Raw genomic sequence first — 24,815 nt, forward strand, 5'->3', positions numbered from 1 at the left:
TTTTCACAAGCAAGAACATTTAATTTTCTTTAATGCACACCAGTAATAAAATTGCATTACATTTATGTAAAATAAATGTTCCAGTTTATATATACAGAAACAGACTGTACATACCCTCCCAGACCCAACATCACAAAACGTACAGGCAAAGCACTGCCCAGCTAAACAGGCACAGCTGTGCATCTAAAATCTTAACTGCTCGTGTTGGAGAAAGTTACTTTTAGTCCTTCCCAGACTAATTAAAGTGTTGCAAGCAAGCTGACAGATGCTCCTCATTTTCCTTTAAGTGTTGTTGAACATCTATCCCACAATTGCTTTCGAAGGCCATGGGCAGGTCATTGAACTTGTGATGAAAAACTTCCATTCATTGCCCCTTCCTCATAGTCCATTTGACAGAGGATCATGTTGTTCTTCAGAAAAAATTTGTCTCCCACACAAAACCTAAAGACATGAAATGAAAGTTACAAGAGGTTGCAACCTCCCATATGGTGACTGCGTGCCACAACCTTATACACAATTGCTTCTCAAAAATAGGGCTTAATTGTCAAGCATCCATTAATACTTCTTCATTTCCTCTGAGAATCTCTTGTGGGCACTAAACATGCTCTACAGTGGAACTCCATGAGCAATAGGACCTCCAGTACCTCAGCCATTTATATGCTCCTAAGCATGTCAGTGAAACATAATCAGTAGGAGAGAAGGGAGAACAAGTCATAGATCAGCAAATCTCCTACAACATGCAAAGAGAGGGACAGAGTTTTCAGTTGCCTGGGGTCCCTCGAATTGTCCTAACCTGCAACTTTGACCAACAAACAGTTGTGGATTGAGTGACTTTTTTAAGTGATTATTACCTCCAGAAAAGCAATCAGCCAATTGACTAACATTCGGGTTCCTATTTACTGCTGGGTAAAACAAAGGCGTGTGGAGTAACGAAACTTGCCTAACATTGCCTGGAAAGCCAATTGAATGCCAGGTTTCAAAAATACAAGTGTGAAAGTTTTATTTAAGGGGAGTAACTGGCATTGCTGCTCAGAAAATGAGGACGCACCACATTTTGTACTTTCCTTGACTGCTAAATAAAATTCCCAAATCATAGCTTTCGACACCGGCTTCTTAAGGGAAAAGGAGCTGTCTTGCTTGCAGGCAATGTGATGCACTTCAAGTTTTCATCAGGGCTTGTATAAAATAAAATTGCACACAGGCTTCACTAAAAACAAAGCACGGTATTGCCAAATGTAATTTCAATCCTTGAACTACATCAAGGCACTTGCATGCAAACTGATGACCAATGTCTTTCTTCCAAGAGGAGACTTGCTGGCATTTTCTTCCCTTCAAATATGAAGTGCAATTTCTGAACATTTCTAAAGTGCCAGTTTAATGTAATTTTTAATCCCTTAATATTTCATCTTCTATAGAGAACAATTTGCTCACCCTCTAGGAACTTGGGATCTTCATCCCCATTTCATCAAGTTAAGGCTACCATTATAAAAGCTGGTCTGGCGACCAATTACATTCTTTATGGGAACTCAAGCAATGGTGAAGAAATGAGCTCAGCCTTCTGGAGAACCACTTTGTCAAATAAATTGTACCAGTTATTGAAGCATTTGCTTCACTGGAGCTTTTCAAAAAACTTCTCCATTAAATTTTTTTTTAAAATGTTGATATGATTTTCCTGGCACATTTGGAGCCTTGTATAAAAAGCCCACACCTGTTGGATGTACATTTTCTATGGATGCAATTTTGGAAGTTATTAAATACATTTTTCAGTAGGACAACCACTTTGCCTTTTTAAAAGACCAGTTTAATAATTCAAAGGATTTTAACACAGCACAAGTTCTGAACTCAATTTGTGCATTACTTAATAAAGACTTAATGGCCTTTGCTGTATTTAATGCACTTGCATTCATTCCACTCTTCAACCCCCCTCCCCCAACGTCAGCCCCCTTTACCTCTGGTTACAGAGCTGGCAGGCAAAGCAGTCCAAATGGTAGACGTTATCACGGGCTCTCATCACCATCTCAAAGGCAGGGATCAGTTTGCTGCACGCTGCACAATTCCCTGTGGTACCAAACAGCCTGACCAATAAAAAACACATCAATGATTAGTTCTGATAGCAAGCTCAATACGCATTATTTGAGCAAACTACCGATGCCATTGCACAAAGACAAATGGATATGGTAAAAGCCTGAAAGAGAGCGTGTCATTTGCTTTGCATTTTGAAATCCAAATTCTGCAATGCATTAAAAATGCTTATAAGAGACCAACAGCAACAACAAGAGAAGATAATCCTCAAAAGGCAGAATGTTAATCCTCAATTTGTTCTTGAATCACTTTGGCTTTATATGGAATACATTTAAAAGCAGTCATTTGAAAATGTGCAGTCTTTAATCCAGATTTAAAGTAAGCAACCTGAATGGACCACATGCTATTTGCAATGTAAATGCAGAAAAAGATACTCCATGTCCAGCAACTCAAAAACAAATTGACTTTAATACGTCAGCAATGCTAAACTCCCCTTGTGACCCCAGTGGTTAAAAGTGAGTTGAAGTCATTTGGAAAAATATGTGGAAAGCATTTGAATTGTGGCAACACTAAATTACATTTGTAAAACAACTCACTCAACACTCTGTATTAAGAGGTATTCCAATTGAATTATTGGAAAAGTGGGTAAGAAAGGAAGCATTTCCGACTTTTCAGAACCAGTTTGACGAAACAAAAACCAGAAAACTGCAGCAGTATCAAAAAACACACTTCATTTTGAAGTGGACTAACTTCTGAAAAACTCCACAAATCAATTGTATTGTTCCTGCAAAAACAATGTTCAAGATGGGGTGAAGATAATGACCACACACTACATCAACTCATTTCCTGTACAATTTATTGGTTAACCACCATCAACATTCTTCCAATTACTTTCATTTAAAGTAATCCAATTATCCTTGGTCTAAATCAACTCAAACTGCTTTTAAAAGAATTCAAGCATTCTAAACAGAAAAATGATAGGTACAATTGTAAATGCTAGTTTTTGGATAATAGTTTTAGATACAAAGAAGCTCGCGGCCAAACACACCACTCAAGGTCGGAAAATGTCAAACTATTAGGATTCCAAGGATGAATTAAAAAGCAGCTTTTACACTCAAATGTCTCCATGCAATACAGTATCAGAAATATAGAAACATGATAATTGCTTGGTTTTGAATGCAAAATCACTACTTTAAAGCCATTTACAAAGGTATAACAATTACACTACCATCAGGAAGAGATTTGTAAGTTTAACACCCCTCGTCCATTCCCCACCCCAAGCGAGGAGCAACATATAAAACCTGGTTAGCAGATCTCTTTGGAACTTGAACAGTATTTGTAGGTTTTCTATCTTGTTACAAAACCCCCACAAAAAGCTAGAAGCTGATGCAAGTAAGTCATTTCCACTATTAATGGTTCCAAGACGAAGACACAACATTTTATAAACAAAACATTAAGAGTGTAGACACCATAACCAGTGGAAATAGGAATCCATGTTTAAGAAAGGAGTGTTTTATAGATGCTTCAATTTTGGAGGTATGGAGAGCAAGCAGAATTCTTGTATTTGATACTCTACATCAAAAATTTCAAAAACACATCACAACAGCTTGCTGTCAAGTGTAGTGACTATTTATAGGCAAACAGCCAATTTGCAGAGCAGAGTCTCATAAACAGCCATGAAGTGAATGGCAATTAGGCTGGAGGAGGATTGTTGGTCAGGATACCAGAAGAAACTCCCTTTTCAAATAGTGCCATATAATCCTTCAGGTGCACCTGAGTATGACGGACACTCAATAGGGCAGGACCCAAGCCAAATGTCTAGTTTGTCTAATATTCTATCATTCTGTATCAGGATTTCACAGGAATAGCATTTGAACCACTCAATGTAGTTAAAGAGGTGGCAGCTATGGACTTGCGGATATGGTATTCTCCAAAACAGGCAATTAACAGGATTGTGAATTGGCTCAACTTGAAATGATTATCCTAAGTATAGGTTTAGTACTGTAGTGGAAGTACTTTAATGTTAAGTAGAGAAGCTTGTCAACAAAACAAAGAGGGGAGAATCTCAGGTGAAAGTGTCTTGTTACAACTGGTTCACTTATGACAGGTGCTCAGCAGATCCAGATTGGCTTTAGCGTGGACAGCCCACTTTCCAAGTGTTTTTAAAACAAAGTCTACTTCATTCGTGAAGGAAGCGACATTAGTGCTTTCTATGCTCAATCAATGATATTGCCAACCTGATAACCAGGAAGTCAGCCTTTACTGTAGAAAGCCTGCATGCAATGTGCAGGACATGTCAGTGGCAATCTGACAACATGGAAGTTGACCATTTTCTACACATTTAGTTTTAACATGGGTCAGATATTAGACACAACCATGTTAATGGGGGGGCTGAACTCTACTTAAGACTTGGTACTTTTTCCTTTCCTTGGATTACTGTGATAAAATGTTGTTGAAGATTTTACATAAAGCACTCCCACCCCACCAGCCTAAACCTCATGATTTAGATTTTGTAGACACGATTAAATGTAGCCTGAGTTAATTGGGGATCTTACATTTTCAAAATACTATCCTGGAGTTTAGTTTATGGCAACTGATTTAGAGACAAACAGTTTCAAACTCAAGGTGTTCCTGCCCCAAAGCCTCCTTTGACTCAAACAGTAAGTGTACAAATGGGCTTCAAGGCAATAATGAAATTAACACTCTTAAAAATCACCTTGGAATTGAATGGCATTGACTGGTATAAGAACATTCCAACACGTGTTCAATTTTCTTGGCCAGTCCACTGAGCTGCCCTTAAGGTTTGTCATGTTAGAGATGGGTGTACTCCCAGCTGATTAGAAAAATCCAGCATTTGGTGCCAGTTAGTGGAGTAATGCTCATCCAGTTTTTAGTAAGTGTCTGCAGAACTCCAGCAAGAGCTATATGGAGCAGCGAAGAACAAAACCAGGTGTATTGCTCTGAATCACTACAGTTGCAAATGATGCATCATTCAGTAGTATGAGAGGTATAAAGACCAGTACAATACAACATTGTATTTATGTGCATGATCCATCTGTGCAGAATTGAATTATTGCAGTTACAGGGCTCAATCAGAACTTATTGCAATGGGTACACAACTTTTGGGTCATCACCAAGTGACTTTATTCTGATTTTATGCAGCTTTTCCACCGAGCAAAAGGACTTCTTTGTCAATGAGCTTTGTTGTCTGTGCAGTTATTTTGGTTTAGAAACGCTACTATACAAACCAAGCCACTTTATAGCTTGCAATTTGCTTGCTCAATAAAATTGCAGGCCTGCAAATAACAGCTGGTTACATTTCTGGATACATACAATTACAGCAGTTTTTAAGTGCATCTCCTTTCTTTCACAGATTGACGACATAGAGAAGGATTGAATGAGGCATTTACATAGATCAGGTGACCCAACCAGTCATCTGAAACTATTCTAGTGCAAGTAAAAAGACATCTGAGGCAGAGCCTTGCACTATGGTTTACAGTCACAACACATTTTATTCCCATCACATTTCTCCACTGAAAATGAAACAGAATGGAGCAAGAACTTTACACAGCTTATCTGATGGATTTTAAGCTCTCTTCACACTTTTATTGTTCATCAACATTAGTTTCAGCAGGAAAAATCACTCCATTCTTCCACTCTTCTCTCTACGCCCCTCCATCTAGAGTATCGAAGATTCAAAGTTCTTCACGGGAATTACTGCAAAATAGTGACTATTTGTAATGACAATAATCCTTGCATTTGATATAGAGCCTTACCACGTCTTTGCAACGTCTCAGAGTGCTTCACAGAATATACTGTAAAGTGAATTGACTATATTTTGTGGGCAAAACATAGCAGCCAAATGCACACAGCAGTAGTAAGCAAACTGCAGCCAATTTGCTCACAATAGTGTCCCACAAACAGCCATAATAATAATCCTTACATTTGATATAGCACCTTGTGTTATCCGTCTCAAGATCTTCCTCTTTAAACGCATGTAAAGTCATCTTCCCACCACCCTTGCCCTCCACTGACTCCAACCCCCAGCTCAGGAAGCAACAATATAATTAATGTGCCCAGAAAATTGGGTGGCGTTAACAGCTAATAGTTAAATTTAGTCTCATTACTTCAATGGTGGAATGGAGCTCAAACTACAGAGTGAAAGTTGCCTTCCATGTATTTCACAAGTTAACCTAAAATCTGGGGTTCAGAACCATATTTCAGACTAGTCTATAACAATAGCATTGAAAAGGCTTCTAGTCATAAGATTCTATGATTTAAATACGTCTGAGATAACACATGGGAATGAACACCTAACACAAGGCCTCTTCCAAGAGCTTTACTGCAGTCGTAGCTGTAACTATAACCCAAACAATGTGATTGCCCAACTGGCTGAGGTATATTTAAGAAGTGACAGCTGCAGTATTGAGCACTTACCACATAGATTTCATGTAATGCTTAATATATTTAACCATTTACTTATGTAGAACAAAATGGTCAACAAACAAAAGGTTCAACTGCTACATGATTTTGATGCTGTCTACAGTTTCTGTATGAATATTTTTGGTTAGAATGTTTTAGTTTAGGTTGTTTCACAACCCATCGTTAGGAAAATGGAGTTTAATGTGGTGCCTCGACCTCTCTGTGGTTGCAGATGGAGCTTGATTGACAACAATCACTTGCATTTATATAGCACTCCTCATGCAGGATAGTGTCCTAGAGCATTTGTCTTGGCAAATTAGTAGCTGATAGTTAAATTTAGTTTCATTACTTCAGTGGTGTTCAGAATAACTTGCATCATTGTTCACTTCAAAATGAAGATAGTAGGAGTAGTTTGGGACTGGAGGGAAGATTGCACATTTCTATGTGCAAATACATTAAGTCATTTGTATGTGCTGCAAATACACTGAAGCATGAAACTATACCTTTATCACATCACCTGAAACAGCAAGCTCAGCATGTTGGTTGACATTACAGTACATATGAAACATAGAATTTTAGTACAAGGTTCATAGCAGCTTTGAGTTGAATCTTGTATTTATAATAATCCTTGTTTTTGATATAGTGCCTTATCAAGTTGAGTCTGCTTAAAGCGCTTCACAGAATATATTGTAAAGTGGATTCACTATATTTTGTGGGCAAAATGCTGCAGTCATTTGCACGTAGCAGCATCCCACAAAAGGTTGTGGATTGAGTGACCAAATGTATTTATTTTTTGAGGGATTATTACACACGGAAAGGAATCTGCCAATCGACTAAATTTAGCCCAAATGAGATAAAAACCAAAAGCAGGTCCTGCCAAAACTGACAATTTGTTTTCCACTTTCCAGAACACAGCATGTAGATTTGTGTTTCTTCAAATAGATGCCCCAAAATTTAGCTTCTTAGTCTGCAAGTGTGATCTAGTAAAAATCCACTCCCAACATGATTTTTTTTTGAGCCAGAGAGATGCCAAAAACTCTCCTCCAGCCTATTAGCAAGTTTGCAATCATTGAGATGCAGAATTTTGCGTTACCTTCTTTAAGTATAAAGGAACCATACTGTCCACTACCCAACCTGCTTCGGGACAAAGTAAACTTTGGTGATGTCGCAAAACAAGGCTTTTAAAAAAAAATGGTGAATGAAAAGATTTCCTAAAATGTCAGTTCCAGATATCCGATTCAGAAGGCAATAATTCTCCTCATTGTGCTGAGGCTAAAACTAAAACTCCTCTTTAAGTATAGAAGATCTTAGTTGAAGGGTTAATAGTGCAATAGCACCAAAGTAGTAATGGGATTATAAAAATTTCAGGTCTAGAAAGGAAGCCAATGGGAGCTATGCAATCCTATTCCCCTGCACTTCTCCCAATCTTCAGCATCAGCCAAGAGTAGGTGGGAGAATATACATTAAACCACTTAAGGGCATGGACAAAAATAATCAAATAATTAGGCACTTGTTTATCCTCTATACATTTTCACACACCAAAATGGCAAAGGTCATCTGATTTAACTTCCATTCCAATCTGAGGAAGATGTACCAAGAAAATATTTAGGAAGCTGAATCTCATGAGGCTTAGTGAAGGCATAGAGATTGCATTCAGTCTCGCAGTTTTTAAAAAAGTGGTGGTTTTGAATCAAGTTATTTCCTGGGGCTTCTGTCTTACTAGCCTAAAGAAATTAATCTTAATCTTCATCTAATAGTGGTCTTGTGCATATTGCATGAACATTCCAGGATAATGTCTAATCGTTTCTCTCCAAAAGATAGTTAGGCTGCAATAGTCACCAAACGTGCCCAGATAGGCTTCAGGCTATTGAAGATGTGAATAGAATAGTCAGAAAAAAAACAATTTACTGCATTGGTATTTTAACATACTGTACACTTTTCCACTTGGCATTGTGCCTTATTGCTTGGAGGTCAAAAATTCTTCAGCATCATCAATAGAAGCCCTGAGATGAACCACTTTTCTTTCAGAGCCAAGCTCCATTAGAAACAATACAGTAGAGTTACATGAAGCTTAACATTGACCTTGTAACGAACAGTTAAGGGTGGCTGCCAAATCTAGATCAACAGGTTTGCAGCAATGATCTGGTTCCGGCAAATTTATCATTTATATGGAACACAATTGTGATAGATACTGCTCACTTGGAGATTGACTGCAGTAGAGCAGCTGGTATTTGTGAGTTCATCGGATTTCTAAGCCAAATGCTTTTGCAACCATTCTTGCAGAGAACCATAGGAAAAGCAGGCACCAGGGCAGGATGGGAACAGTCAGTCTGGAATACACAACACACCTTTAAATATAGAAGATCTTAGTTGAAGTGTTAATAGTGCAATAGCACCAAGGTAGCAAAGGGATTATAGAAATTTCAGTTCTAAAAAGGAAGCTAATTGGAGCTATGCAATTCTATTCCCCTGCACTTCTCTCAAACCAATAGTTACATTAAATCAGGTAGTCAATTCTGTAGAAAGAAAGAAAACAGAACTAGGATCCACATGTACTGCTGAAACACCAATTGAATAGTTCTGAAGTGGAACAACAAGATGCATAGCTTGGTTCTGAAGTCAAGTCTATATCTCGGGATATCTGAAAGAAGTTCTGTAGTGAGGAAGGAAGGCTTTACCTAGCAAAATCTGAAGTGAGCAATGCCACACCTCCTGATGTTTGATCCAGCACTTGAATTCTGTGAAGGAGTTAATCACAATACAACAAAGCAACGGTTTTCTAGAACAGTTCCAGGTCCTCTGGACATCAGCCTTTATAGATTCCCAAGCCAATTTAAATACATGCTATAGCCAATGGAGGATTTACTGTGACAAAGGCCTTGTAACCCAAGGTCAAGTCAAGAGGAAATTTCCATTGGTAACTTAACTACTATATTGCATCTCACACACTCTAGTCTTACAAAACATAAATGGCTGCTAGCCACTTTCCTGGACAAGTTCAAAAATTGGCAAAATTCACAACTTATTTAGAATGAAAGTTTTCCAGGACTTGAGCTAATTTATGGCTGTGAATGAAATTGATAACTTATTGGGTTACAGAATTTCTAATGGACACAATACAAGATATGTATCCAAAAGGGAATGACAGAGAAATCGGGGAGGCTTGACCAATGCAGGTGGAGATAACGTGTTCCTTTCAGGTTCTTTAAAATTAGTAGTCTGATTTCCCCTGTTAGCAATAAAGCTAATCCCAAATTGGAGGGATTGATAGATAGTATTGAAATACTCAGTTTCTGCAACCGGAGACACTAGCTTTGTTTAGTTGCATACAAGGGATGTATGCCATTTACCTACATTTTCATGGTACTGAACACACAAACTTGCAACAAAAAGTACAATTTACCTCAAATAGTCCCTGCGGCAGAGAATTAGGTTTGCTTTTGTGTAGAGAGTTGATCCAACTTCTCCAAGGCGGCAATCACAACAAGCACATTTTAGACAGTCTTCATGCCAGTATTTATCCAGTGCCTTTAGCAGGTAGCGGTCCTTGATCTTGCGATTACAGCCAGCACAGCCTTTTTGCTTTCCTTTTGGCTGCACGGAAAGCATTGGTACACCTGCAATTCAAGTGAAATCTTCAATTAGGCTTCCAAACATTCCTCTTCAACCACAAGATTTGTTAAGTCTGCACGTTCACATTTCAAATGATGACCCACATAGAGTGACCTTTAGAAGTTGGACAGGAAACTGAAATCACAATTGCTTTAATCCACTTCCAAGTATAGAACAAGCAGCTACAAGAAACCAGTTGCAGTAAGGTACTACTTGCTCTTTCTCCCTCCATCTCCTACTATTTCTGCATGACTAAATGGCAGTCTCCATTTTTCGAGGACTGAGCTACCTATTCTACGAAGCTTTCCCAATTAAGTGCAAACAGGATATAAGAATACTAGTTCAAAGTAGAAGTTATATAAGTTTAAGCACTATTAAGTTAGCTTTGTCCACCTAAGACTGACAATTGCTTGAATAGTCGTCTTGGTAATGCACCATTTGCAGAAATGGCACATATAAAATTCTTGTAGCATAGCTACCCAACTCTGTAGTAAATACTTTTGCAACAAGTCTGAAATGCTCAAACACTGAAAGCTAGTTGTTAATCTTGTGTACAAGAGCTTGCTCATTTCAGACTAAGATATAAATTGATTAACAAAAGTCACACCGTCATTCAAAAGGATTCTAATTTATAGTGCGTTTGAAATGAGTCTTTTGGATCAGTATACTCCTGAGACCATACACAGAATTGACTCAAAAGTTGGCTCAATAGATGGGAAGAAATTGTTGCAGCGGTTATTAGGTTAGGGCTCAAGAGTTAGCTATCCCAAGAGAACAGTATTGTGGTCATTTTACCACTTAATGTAGAAACCAACTTTCCTATGTGTCCAATTAAGCTTTATGAAAGCATAATCCAATTCAGCATCTCCCTAACCACTATCTAATGAGATTGCACACCATTTAGGGGCAGTATGTGAGTTTAATGCAACAGAAGCTACAGCTCAAACAGATCTGCCACATGCACTCTTTCGTAGGTTACACATTTTGAAAGCCAATTCCAGTTTGAATATTTAAGTCATGGAGACACTCTGGTTGTGCCCTGAAGTACATGTCCAACAAATCACTACCATTCACTACTCATCTAAGATTTCTAATGCTACTTTAACATGGGTAGGTTGAAGGATGCAGTTAAGATTCTTACCACCCTCTTGGCAAGATGAAACAATTCAATAAGTACCCTAGCATATAAAATGAGGCAGGATAACCCAAAATGTTATGGATCAATTAAAGCCAAATGCATGGTATGGATCAATTAAATCCAAATGGATGGTATGGATCTATAGAGGAACAGTTTAACAAATGCAAGACATAACATTCTTGCCAATTCAAGGTCTACTGTCCACACAAACATGAATCCAAATCTGTATTAGTTGCATGAACAAAAAGCAATTTAGCTCCTGTTGACATTTGCGGTTTCACAGGAAAACAAACTGCAAACACTCATACATATTCCAGCAACAACAAAACATGAAAGCACAAGAGAAAGTTAAATTGCTGCAGACCATTACTGATCAGACTTCTACATATAGATTTGAGATGGGGTTGAGAAAGTAAATAACTCAAGTACACTAGGGCAAAACAAGAGGTCACGGGTTCAGAGTTGCAAAGGGCAATTTCACTCACAGACATCAGGAAGTATTTATTTATCCAGAATAATTCACATTTGAAACAGGTTACCAGGTTGGAGGCCAGGGTACTGGACTTGTTTAATAATAATACTTGTATTTCATTTTGAGTTATCACATCATTGAGGCTTCTCAAAGCGCTTCACAGAATATACTGTAAAGTGAATTGACTTTTATGGGTGAAATATTTAAACATGAAATATTAATATTTTGTATATTTAAGAAACTTGATGCGGTTATGGAATGGTAGTGTGGGTATTCTGGAAGGAGATTAAATAGTCTGAAGGGCCTTCCGTAGCAGGGCCCATGATAATGTAAAAATCGATAGCAAAGCCATAGCCAAACTTAACTCAAAACCTACTCTTCTAGTGGACATTTTCCCACCTTTCAGATCAGCAGGTGAATCCTTCAATAAATCTCTTTCAGAATTTGAATATAGACAGTTAAATAAAGTTACATATTTAAGAGATCCAATATAATGCTACCTCCCCACAATACAGGAAACATCTAAGAATTAGTCAGATTCATTAATAGATTGCGATCTGCTAAGCTAGTTCATAAGCACATAAAATGAGTTGGGAATAATGGCTTGATTGGATCACTTATTTTTGGAGAGAGAGAAGGCACAGACTATAGGAATGTTTAAGCTAGGAAGGGCAACGAATCTAACCATAGGAATTCTGTTCTCGTTAGCTGGGAAATGAATGTTCTACTGATTATATGAATGTTTTATGCCTTATAAAGAGTTTGAACTGCACAGTTAAAACGTTAAGATTCCTTTTAGCAGTTTGAGATTCATTGAAGTTAAATTAGGGAAAAGTTAAACCAGCCCAAAGTTTCTATATCAATGGACTGTAGGTCACTTTATACCATATACAAATTCTGTTGATTGAAAATTAATGTTCTAGTCTGTTGCCAGTATTCGAAACAACTATAGATGTTTACCTACTGAGATACTTTTCAGGTTAGATTTTGGGGCAGAAAGTGTTAAATAGCCCAACCCTGTATCTATTGCAATTTTAGTTCACATTTTGTGCATTGCACAATTTGAATTGCAACTTTCAGCCCACCCGAGATGCCTTTCCACATCGAACATTTCCCTCAAACTCCACAATTTGACAGTGAACCTGCTTCTAGCTCCATTAAGCAAAGATTACTGGATGGTTGAGTTTCAATTAATGAAACAAGTCAATCATTAAAAGGAATACTGTAGTTTAACCAAGATTGAACATTTTTCCATTTTGCACATCATGGGACTCTCACTTTATATTACCTATGAATCTCAAGACTCTTGCCTACCTGGCAATTCTGAACATTTAGTCCAATTCTAGATCCATCATCAATTTTGCTGCACTTCACTGTACAAGCAAACCCAGTATTTTTAAGGTAGATCTTTCAACTGTTTGTTGAGTATAAAGGCTGCTCGTCTATAGAGTGGACATCAAGATAACAGGATGGTCTACATTCCAAACTTCCCTTTGGCTTCCTTACAACTATCAATAGTCACTTGACAACTTTTAATTGGCTAAAATACTTCTACAGCAAAAGGTCAGTCAGTGCCAGGCAATTTTTATCCTGTGTAATTAACCTTTTGCTCTGCCTCGAGTTTGTAGGAATATGTTCCACCTTACGCAATGATTGTTGTTGGGGGTTTGGTCCGGCGGGGGGGGGGAGGGGTGGAAGAGGAGAAAGAAAAGTTTTTTTAAAAAATAAATGGCAATCCAGTAAAAAAAATCAAACACAAAGAAAAACAAAATTTGTGATCTTCCTTCAGAAAGAAGCCATTGCAAACAAATAAAACACATGTAGTTATAATAGTTACATTCCAGTTATCTTAGCTGCTGAATTCACAACTGTGGCAGGTTTACATTGCACCCACATTTATTTTAAGAACCACTTGGCAGTAAAAGTCCTCCAGTCCCAAAGAAGCACCTCACAGGCAATTAATAAAGAAAACACATGTTCCATTACAGCAGTGCTGTCCTTGGATTATACATCTCATTAGGAGCAGTTTCTCTGCCAGTATAACAAAAAGTTTTTGCTATTGTTGAAGAACTTGGGTTAATGTCAGTGAAGTTAAGGTGGAGAAAGAGCGTGTGTTCCACAGATCTAGCCAATATTCTGTGAAAATAAAACCCCTCTTAAAAGGTCTTAAACAATCACACTCCAATAGTGTTGGTCTCTGAACATTTCTAAGGTGCCCCCTCCCAAACTTGTCCCTGTGAAGCACTCTAGGACGCTCCCCGACGGGAAGGGTGCTATATAAATGCAAGTTGTTCTGGAATTTCTAGTCAGATTAGAGGCAAGCTGGGCTTGTGATCCCCACATTATTAAAGTTTCTACCCACCCATTACAAAGCCATGTCTCAATTAAATAGTGTATAATTTTATCTTTCCTAATTAAGTGGGAAACTTGCCATTTTTGCTTTGTGAAGCAGAAGCCAGATATAACAAGTGGATAATATGCATGATGAAAATCCTATGAGTAACTTTATTTTAATGACTATTGAGAAGGACTTGTCAATGTGATCAAAGTTTAGGATTTGCAGGTTACCACAACTGAGCAAACCTCAATTCTTGCCCCCCAGAACTGCATGTTAAAACTAGTTGAAGCTTATAATGTCTTGCATCCAGTTTAGATCATACCTTGTTCCAGCATTTTTATAAAGCCATTTGAACCATTGCCAACTGGGCAAGAGAACAAGTAGAATAGCATACACCCAGATTTGACCATCTTATTTGGTTCTTATTTTTACTGCATACATTAGGGGTAGTGTTACGAGGAACACAAGGCAAATGTTACTCAATATTCTATTTTCTTAACACTGCTAGAAATACAATGAACACTAAAAAAAACCCTGAATGGACCTCCCACTGTACCCAAATAGTTGAACAGTATAGCTGACCATGACCTTCAAAAGCCATTAAATGTGGAACATTACCCCATCCATTTCTTTGAATGATTCATCATGTGGGATTGCCATATCCCTGCAAGAACTCGTGCTTTTACCTTACTAAAAAGTCTGCTGAGTAGATGTCATGCAGAGAACGCCATGTGCCATTAAAACTCAGTAATATAACCAGCAGATTTCTAAATATCGCTTCTAGAAGACTGCTGACAAAACACTCTGCGTAAAGTAGTATTCTGCCAGCCCTATACTCTGACTGCACTCGAACATTTCTGGTCCTCCCAAAGTGAAAGGTGCTGTATAATTGCAATTTGTTGTTTGTTGTTAGTCAGCTGGTGCTCCCCTTCCTACACTGATAATGATAGATCAGCTTGCCATCTGGTTTCTCTCCCCAGCACACAAATGCTCCAAAAATGTACACTGGTGATCTACTAGTAGTCTGGAGTAGAATTTTTTAAAATTTTATCCAGATCAGAAAGACCCATTTCTCTGCAGAATTATGGAAGTCTTAGGTCACAATATCTTTGTTTGTACAGTATTGCTGACAAAGTAAACTGCACAGAGAACTAGCCAATTGTGGAGTACAAAAATATAGCATTTTTAACGAGGGCAAAAGCAAAGCTGAGCAAATAGGTCTTTAACCTCATGACTTGGCATAAGCATCACTACTGCGAGCAGTTGATGAAACTAGTACTTTTAGAGCAGTCCCCTGATTTTGGAGAGAGTTCTGGAAACGTACAAATATTCAAAGCCAAAGGAGGTTCTCCCAATGTCCTGGCCAACAATCCTCAAATCCTGCGTGCAAATTGGCTGACGTGTTTACCCGACGGATACAGTCATTGCACTCTACAGTAAAAATCCTTTGACATGCTCAAGAAATCTGATATAAGGCACTGTATTAAAAGCAAGTATGAGAAGTAATTTAGTATTATTCACCTCTGCTATCTAGCCCAATGCAGCGTATGCTGGGTTGGCTCTAAAAAGATTCTACACAGGAATTTTAGGGAGACTAGCTCCAGATAATTAATGTAATATAACACAGTATAAAATGACAGTGCTAGTTTAGTATTGCAAGAATGGGCACTGTTCAAAGGAGACAAGGTAGTAAGGCTGCTCCTTTCAGTTGGGGTAAAGCAGGTGGCTTTTATGCTCAGTTACTAGATGCTTCCAAGATCACCAACCCAAATGAGCATTAAGTGGGGAAAATAATTAACATTGGGAAGACAAGCAGCACAAAATAAAATCAGTATGTTTGCTGACAAGCAGATAATAATCATTTTGTTTGATATAGTATTATCACATTGTCAAGATGTCTCAAAGCCCTCGCAGAATATACTGTATATACTCAAGTGAATTGACTGTATTTTGTGGGCAAAACACGACAGCCAATTGCGCACAGCAGTGTCCCACAAACAGTCGTGGATTGAGTGACCAAATTATTACTTTTTTGTAGGGAAGTAATACCCCTGGAAAGTGATCAGTCAAGCAACTAACAACCGGGTTATTGCTAGGTAAACAGAAGTGTGTGGAGTAAGGAAACTTTCCTAAGATTTTGAGCTGCCCGGGAATCAAACGCGGGTCCTCTCGCTTGCGAGGCGAGTGTTCTAACCAATACGCTTCAGGTCCATTTCCTTTAAGTGTACGAAAATAAAAATCTGTGCCACAAGTGACTTAAACAGCATTACATAGCTATGCAAAGAAATATAATCTTGAACTGTTTATCCCAAAACTCAGATTCAAGGCTACAAGTCAGTTAGCAAGTACAAAATCTTTTTGGAGATTCTACAAGTCTTATAGGCCTTGTGTAACTTTTAGGCCACAGCTATATCGCCTGCTAAAAAAAATAGGTTCACCGAACCATTAAAATTTCCACTTACTGCAGAGGATTGTGTACTTTACAGGAGTATCTGTTCTATAAAAAGGTCCCAATGGGATGTTCCGTATATAATGACCTGACCAGCACAGTTAGTGTTTCCAGGAAAGCATCCGTGGGTGGAGACGATGTGTATATTTAGCACACAGTACTTCAAATTTTAAGCTTTGATATGATGAGTGAAGTGGGAGTCCTGCTTTAAGACTGATGAACAATTTCGTCAAATGTGGCAGCCAGCTTACATACAGTAATGTCCTACAAATAGTCATGATGAGTGACCAATTTTATCTAGGGGAATGCTTATCTAGGACACTGGGAGAAACTTCCTTTTAAAATTAGTGTTGTAGGATCTTTGACGTCCACCTCAACAGGCATTTAGGAACTCAGTTCAACATTTCATTGAACAATGCAGCAATCCCCCAGCACTATATTAGAGTGTGAACCTCGACCGACTTCAGATGCAGAGGCCACCAACTACCAACTGAGCCACATACAGAACCTGGTTCACAGAAGGTGGTCACATAATTCACAATCTCAGGGCAGGAAACTTCGAGAGAAAGTTCGCACATAATAGAATGTCAGATTAGGAGTCCTGTAGCATAGCGGTTAGCTCGCTCGCCTAGTAAGCAAGAGGACACAGGTTTAATTCCCGAGCGAGGCAAAACCTTAGGCAAGTTTCCTTACTCCAAATGGGCAACTACTCCATGGCTGTTTGTGTTACATTGCCGTGCGCAACTGTCTGCTGCGTTCCACCCCCAAAACAGTCGATCCATTTTATAATACATCCTGTGAAGTCCTTTGAGGCATCTCAACAACCAGATAAGGTGCTATATCAAATGCAAGGATTATTTATTAGATTATAATGACAAAGTGTGGAATGCATAAAATCAGTCAATTAAAGAGTCATCCTGCACAGCATGCGATTTTGTAAGCTTGTTCAAGCTGGAAGCTGGGAATACCTTTGTAGTTTGGATCTCATGAGCTATATCAAAATTCTAGAATATGATCTTCCCTGAAGGTGCTGACATTCTGTAAACATAGAGCAAGAGTCAAATTAAAATCCTGCAATTGTTCTAGCATCAATGATCCCACTGTGTGGCACAGACGTTTCTATTCCCTCAACATCCAACCCTTATGGCCTCTCCAAGTTTGCCCAATTAGGAACAGTTCAGGCTGCACGGGATATTGAAGTGAAAACTGCCCAAGCTTGTTTTGTTTAACACCCTTAGTCAAAGAAAGGTGTTGGCAGCGTTCAAAAGTAGCCAACAAAGTCGAGGGCAGTGTTCACACTGCATTATGCAGCGTCGATCTATACAGAATTTGTTTCATGCAAGCAAATTAAAGAAAGTACGCATTTGAAGGTTTCTCTCATTGGTGCATTAAGAACATTACCAAATAACCTAGCAGGCAGGTGGAGTACTTTAGCAAAGCATGCAGAAATATCCTGTTGGTTCCTGAAATGTAGGCTTTGAATTATAGAACTCTAGTGCAAAATGCTACAAAAGTTGAGGCTGCAGGTCAACTAAAAAGGCTTGTACACCAGAAAAGATCACCCTTGAAGTTCACATCAACCCTTTTGTTCTATGTAAGCACATTTTAATATTGTCGATGGTTTGGGCAACACTTTTTTTAAAAAAAAACTGTTCCTGAAACCAATGATTTGTTACTCAGCTTCCGATTTGGTCATGCTAAACATCTGGTTTTCTCCCTCACTTTTTACATTTCACAAGCTTAATTTCATGAGGTGACAAGGCAAGATCCATGCTCAAATTTCTGAATTGGCAGTTTCCAGTAATAAGGCATAAAGTAGTCACTTTTTTTTTTACAGTGAATCCTGTGAAGCGTTTTGAGACATCCTTGGTCCCCACTCCTCCCAAATCCAACCCCCAGCTTGGGTGCAAGTCCTTGACTATCCAGTACCTTGGGACTTCCTCCAGACGTAAAAGGTGCTACACCAAATGCAAGGATTTATTTTAATTCTCATTTTAGTAAAGGCTGCTCAAATTATTCCTTTAATGTAGTACGACATTGTGAAAAATAAGTCTAAATGCAGATAAAGCATCAAATGTCGACAATTTAACAAGCTGTGCTGTTAGCTTCAAGCCACAATTCCATCCATCTATTTGACTAGATTAGTCTTTTGTATTGTTAATGTGGGACTCAATATACACTTGTTCCACAGACAGGTACATGTAAAGTACGAGTCAGGGTTTTTCATCTAGCCTGGCAGATGATTTTTTAAGCATTTAAACCCGTGGTGAGTTTTATAAAAGCAACTTCATACAGTGATTTGGTAATTTTCAGACAGTGACAGCAGCTCTGATTCACAAAGCTCCATTATTAACAAGGTGAATATCAACAGCACCAAATGGTGGCAGAGCAGATGTTAAAAACTGCCAACTTTCTCCCACACCAGTACAGCAATTGCATAATTACAATCTACACATACCTAAACTCCCAGACTTCACTGATAGCCACACAAACTCAAACTGTGGATTAATTATATCCCAAAACATTAATTCAGGGCAATAGCTCATGTTAAGAAAATTTAATTAACACATTTTGTACATCCAGCAAGTTTAAATAGCTGAAGACATTTTAAACTAAGAGAACATTCTCGGAGCCCATAGTAAATGCTGCTTTCAATATGGGCTGGGGGGGAAGAGGGTTTAATTTGAAACAAAAATCTATAGGTTGGGAAAGTGACAGAAAAGGAAATTACTTGACTTGGAGAAAGAACTCAATATTAAGCTAAAAAGAAATTTATAGAAGTAATCTCCAAGTGGAAATTAGAAAATCAAGCTGTAGGAATTCACTACATATAACAGGAACATTAAGGTCCACTTTTAATCATACATACCACTACATGAAAGATCACCATGGCAACTCAAACAAATAAAGCAATTCTTACATTTTCTAAATGCAAGGAAAAAAAACACACCCCGAAGCCCAGCTTTTATTGCACTGACTGCCAGCAATCCCCAAATTATATTGCATTACACTATTTGCAAAGGTTTCAATCATGCACTATATGAACACACACTTCACTGAACAGTCTTTTGGTCAAACAGTTTGTCAGGCTGTCGAAGAGTGAAATGTACAAATTTTAAAGTTGTTAAGACTTTCCCCTAAAGGGCAGTCTCACTTCAAATGTTAATATTAACTTTTCTGCGTTGGAGATCAATTTAACATGAATGCTATTAAGTTAAAAATCAATGCCATTCCACATGAAAAATCTTAAAAGGCATTCAACGTTGTTTAAAATATTGAAGATACTAAATTGAATGGGTTTAAATTTAACCCTTGAACATTCAAGAAAATGACTTAGTTAAAGGGGGCCCAAAAGCCTCAGAAATTGTTCTGACAAATCTAGAGGCGTTAAATGCAGTTTCTTAAAACTAGCACCAGAATGTGCTACAACACTCATTTAACCTGTAAATACAGGTTCTCAGCACCAATTAAAAATACCCAATTATTTGAAGCCCAGCTAAAAACATATTATTAATAATAATATTCCTTGCATTTGATTATACCATCTTATGTCGTTGAGACATCTCAAAGCGCTTCACAGAATATATTACAAAGTGGATTACTGTATACTTGTGGGCGAAACATAAAAAAACATCCATTGGTGCTTTTAAAAACACACTGTTGAGGATGATCAAATTTGATTTACGCAGAAGTGTCATGCAGAACCCAGAGCAAATCTAGTTCTTCCAGTGTATTTTAAGATAAAGCAATTTGTTTTTTTGGTGCAAAGATTAACGTAATCTTTAAGAGGGTTAATGCTCCTTGGTGCCAATGAAGCAATCTGGTGACACCCAGAGAGAAAAAAAAATTCCTAGCATTTCTGGCTTGCTTAGATTGGTAGGAGTCGGAATGGTTTTATCTGTGATCTTATACTAGGGTTGTGTTAATACTTTACTAAAATTCAATAGTCAGAGCTGAATTAACTTTCTGCCTCTTCAGTGCCTTATGGTCGTGCTGAGCGAGTGTGCAGATGCAATTTTTTTTAAAAAAAAACCCTACCTGTACTGTAGCCATTGAGCTACCGGTTTAATTGCTGCAATAATGTCAGTACTCTGTAGAAAAGGATTTAAATGATCAAATCCAGTCCTGTACTATGCCCATAGCAGCTGGCTCAATGACAAGTCAATTAACTTTTGATTATAATCAATTCAATTTTAAAAAGTAATGAATTGTAAAGCCCTATGCACATGGATACATAATGATGCCATGGCAACTTGGGGGAAAAAAAATACAAACCACCGAAATATCGGTCACCTCCACCAACACCACCACCCTTTCCCCCCCACCACCACCCACCCCACCCACAAAATGCACACAAAAAAAAAGTTACAGCAGCTTGGCAAGGCTCAAAAGCACCCACTTGCACTTGCAAGAGCTCACTCAGCCCTATAAAGTTGTTAAATGAAAGAGTCCAGCTGTTGGGCTTAATGCAGACTTAATCAATGGTGATTTTTAAGGTAGTTCAATAGGTGTAACAATTTGAGAGGCAGTCGGTGCAGACTTCAAACGCTCAGAGAGGCATTTCATTTCAGAGCACATCTGGACGCCAGCCAGACAGGGGGGATCCGACTTCTGGAACGAGCAACTTTGACGTGCGTCTCTTTTCAACACAATGCCACAACCTGTGCTGTGGAACACACCCCACACACCCCCCACCCCCCACCTCCCCATTTTATATGGTGCTGTTATCGTGCTTCGCGTTGTTGGGGATACAACTGACCTGAAAGCCTCCAAAAAGCAGCATTTATGTTCGAGCCGCTTTTGACTGCGAAACGCATCGTCAGTTCACTTTAACGATGCGTTCTGCAAAGCACTTTAAGACGTCTCACCAGTGTGATCAGACAGGTACTATATCAAATGCAAGGATTATTATTATTATTATTATTAATTATTATTATTATTATTAGACAGGTAACATGGGCAAAGGGAGCAAAGGGCAAGAGACCCAGGTCTTAAAATTTACAGTATTTTATTTTAACACCAGGTCGTAGAAAAATAAGTTCACTTCAATTGCTGTAAACCTCCCACCACCACCACCACCACTGCTGCCCCTCTGACTGTACCTTTCCAGCAGACGCACCAAATCACTGGGTGGCGAGTTCAGTGCACAGAATGAAATAAAACCTTTACCTGCCCCCATCACAGGTCGAGGCAGAGGATAACAGCGGGGTTTTCTTTTTAAAAAAAAAACTATTTTAACGTAAATGTCATCTCTGTGTGCAAATTCAGGAGATGAGGGAAAAGAGAGCTTTTAGCACACCAGTGGTTACTTAACGCTTGGGGCTATAAATTTAAGTTTCAGTCTCTCCAGTCTATTTTTGGTAGTTTTTTTTTTAAACAATCAACCGACCCTCACTATTGCAGCTAAGTTCAACAGGCTGGAAACAAAATAGGGTTAAAGGGAAAAATTCAGCTATTACTCACAATGACTGCTTGAACCCAGCAAGCAAAGGGTGAAGCTTTTAGGCAATAAACAGCAGGTGATCTCGCTCTTCTGGAAGTCCTAATGCTTCTAAAAGCCACTCTCAGTGTACTGTAATTGGGCTTCAGTAGTTAATGTAGTATTGACTGCATTATATGGTTCTGTGTATCCTCTTTTACTAATGCCATTTGTATCGCCTTTGTACATTTACCATACTGCTTAGCCAATATCTGTTAAAAGCAATCCAAATCATGAATCATAGGCAAAAAAAAAAACTTTTAGCAAGACAGACACATCCAAAGCAGGAAATTTACAGTTCACTTGGTAACGCAGTCCATTTGGAAAGAAGCAGGATTTAGTACGGCTGAGCAAACTATTTTTTTTATTATTATTACGAGGGTTTTTTTTTTGGAGTGGGGGAGAGGGAGAGAGGAAGAATTGCAACTTATCAAAAACACAAAGCAGCTCTCTCTTTCTCCCCTCTCCATTTGTCCCATTGATTAGCCTCAGCGAACACTAACTAAGTGGCTTTTCCAGCGCATTTTGGCTCTGGATAGTGTGTATTTTACCCACCGAGTAAATACTTAGCTTTTTTTTTCCCCCCCAAAAAAACCAAATGCTCTAAGATAAGACTTGTAGGGCGTGGGATGCCCATGTAGGATCACAACCCCCCAACCCCAACCCCCTCCTCAGTGCCACTTAAAGAGTTAAATCAGCATCTCTGGTCGCTCGTCCCGACAGCAGAGGATAAGAGGAAACGCAGGGATTGTAAACCCAGGGATGAGGAGGTGAGAACAGTGCAGAGGATCACACACTTTTTTTTAAAAAAAAGCATTTCTTGGGGGTTGGTAGATGATTAAAGAGGGATGGAGAGGCGCGGGGGGTGGATAGGGGAAGCGTGAAAAGACTTGCGTGCGTGTTTTCTTGTTATTAACCCCCCAAAAAAACTCATAAATAAGGTTTTTTTTGGGGGGGGGAGAGAAAACAATTGTGTCCATTTCATCACCGTAGCAACGAGGTAAGCATCGAGACGGCTCCAGCAACTGATCCCAACGTGAAACAAGGACATGAAGTGGATGGAGCTCTCCCCCTCTCTCTCTCTCTCTTTTTGGGGAACACCAGAGGGTAAGAGAGAAAAATAATAATAATAATAATAAATAAATGATAGTACGACTAATTTCTCCCCTCCCCTTCACCAAGATCGCAAATTTCTGCTTAATTTGGGGTTAATTTGGGGTGGGGGGGGGGGGGGGAGCTCAAGTTTGCGAGGGGCAGAAACTGAGGCAGTTTCGCAAGCGATGGTGAAGGGGGTACAGACACACACAGTGAGCGCACACTTGAAGCAGAGCATCGCACAGGGAAGGTGGACAGTGTCACAAGAGTGAAACGCCACATCTGTAATATATATTGTTTTTAATGGCAAGTGGTGGGGTTGGTGGGGGGGGGGGGGGACCTGGTAGAATGTAAACATAAGAAGTCTTATTGGGGAGGGGGGGGGGGGAGTGTGTGTGTGTGTGGGGGGGAGGGGGGGGGGTGTTGGGAAGGTGGTGTGGAGAGTTGGTGAGGGTCCGACAGGAGACACACACACACTCACACACTCACTCACTCACACACACGTACAAGAAGAGAGACAGAAAAGGCGCAGATGTTTCGCACGTTAGGAAATACACACAGCCCTTTGACATGTGGGGGGGGGGGGGGGGGGAAGGCAAGGAGTAAAGGGAACCAGGGCGAGAGGACAGACAGACACACAGACAGACACAGACAGAGAGAGAGAGAGAAAAAAATAATACATTCACAACACATCACGAAGTGATGATCACAGACCTATTTTTTTTTAACGTGGCTTTCTGTATGGCTCGTGTCTGCTCTCCAACATCCAGACAGACACACACACAGACGGACAGACCATCAATTGTCAGGAATATATAGATATTTTTTTTTTTGGTGGGGGTGGAAGGGGGTTAAAAACAACATCGAGTCCCCTTACCTTCCTCCTTGTCAAGCACCATCGTCCTCTGTAGACAACGGAGTCCAGGGCACGGCGCTCCCTTCTGGGCTGCGGTAGCCAGCGAGAGTCGGGGGGCTCAGAGATCCGCTGACTGTCTCTGCCTCTGAAGAGAAAGAGGGGGTGTGTGTGTGTGGGGAAGAAGAGAAGAGAGAGAAAAAGAGAAGAGGAGAAAGAAAAAGAAAGAGAGAGAGAGAGAGAGAGAGAAAGTGGGGTGTGTGGGGGAAGATGTGAGAAACCGATCCCCTTTCCTCTCGACTAATAACCTACAACTAATACACCTTCTGCGATTTCTTTTTTTTTGGGGGTGGTGGGTGGTGGTGGTGGTGGTGGGGAGGGGGTGAGTGGGGAGGGGATGGGTGGGGGGTGGGTGGGGGGGTGGGGGGGGGGGTGGGGAGAAATGCTTTAAAATAGCATCAAAACCCGAGCTCCCCACAGCCCCAAACACACACACACACACACAGCCACTGCTCTCTCTCTCTCTTCTCTCTCTCTCTCCCTGTCCCTCTCTCTCTCCTTTTTTTTTCTTGCCAATTTATGTGCTTCGGTTATGTACCCTTTCGGGTCCCTGACTGGCGAATAAATGCACACATTTCCCAGTATTCCTCAGGTTCCCTGGTTAATTAAATCAATTCATTATGCTCATATCTGATTAGCAGCCCCCCGAATCAATTATTCAATACGCAAACATAATTGCCTGTGCCAGAGGTGGCTAAGTTTTAGCTTATTTAACTCCAAGGACACTAATTACCCCTAGGGCAAGGGAACTTTTCTCATTAATTCTGACAAATACAAAAGCCCATTTAAGGAGTGTGTGTGTGTGTGGATGTGTGTGTGTGTGGTTGGCTCACAAAGAGGGGGGGAGAGAGAGAGAGAGAGAGAAAAAAAGAGAG

At 39.4% G+C, this 24,815-nt stretch overlaps 1 protein-coding gene across 2 annotated transcripts; it reads right to left on the reverse strand.

Annotated features, from left to right (window-relative positions):
* lmo1 (LIM domain only 1) lies at positions 1–24,086 on the reverse strand. 2 transcript variants are annotated; one of them, XM_042341621.1, is made up of 4 exons: positions 23,905–24,086; positions 9,848–10,061; positions 1,950–2,075; positions 1–441 (listed from the first exon to the last, which is right to left on the reverse strand). In XM_042341621.1, the coding sequence occupies exons 1-4, from the start codon at positions 23,924–23,926 to the stop codon at positions 336–338; spliced, it is 468 nt and encodes a 155-aa protein (XP_042197555.1). In that variant the 5' UTR covers positions 23,927–24,086; the 3' UTR covers positions 1–335. The 2 variants fall into 2 exon arrangements, with proteins under 2 accessions (XP_042197555.1, XP_007885731.1); XM_007887540.2 differs by lacking the exon at positions 23,905–24,086 and adding an exon at positions 21,917–22,154.
* Between the last annotated feature and the right edge of the window lie 729 nt (positions 24,087–24,815).

The sequence above is a fragment of the Callorhinchus milii genome, unplaced genomic scaffold, assembly GCF_018977255.1.
Source record: "Callorhinchus milii isolate IMCB2004 unplaced genomic scaffold, IMCB_Cmil_1.0 Scaffold17, whole genome shotgun sequence".
NCBI lineage: Eukaryota > Metazoa > Chordata > Chondrichthyes > Chimaeriformes > Callorhinchidae > Callorhinchus > Callorhinchus milii.

Bases quoted from the DNA above. Each gene is read 5' to 3' on its own strand.
- lmo1 (XM_042341621.1), bottom strand. From the start codon at position 23,926: ATGGTGCTTGACAAGGAGGAAG. The intron at 10,062-23,904 runs GTAAGGGGACTC...CTTGAATTGCAG, and splicing joins GGTGCTTGACAAGGAGGAAG to GTGTACCAATGCTTTCCGTG. The intron at 442-1,949 runs GTAAAGGGGGCT...TCATGTCTTTAG, and splicing joins TGCCAGCTCTGTAACCAGAG to GTTTTGTGTGGGAGACAAAT.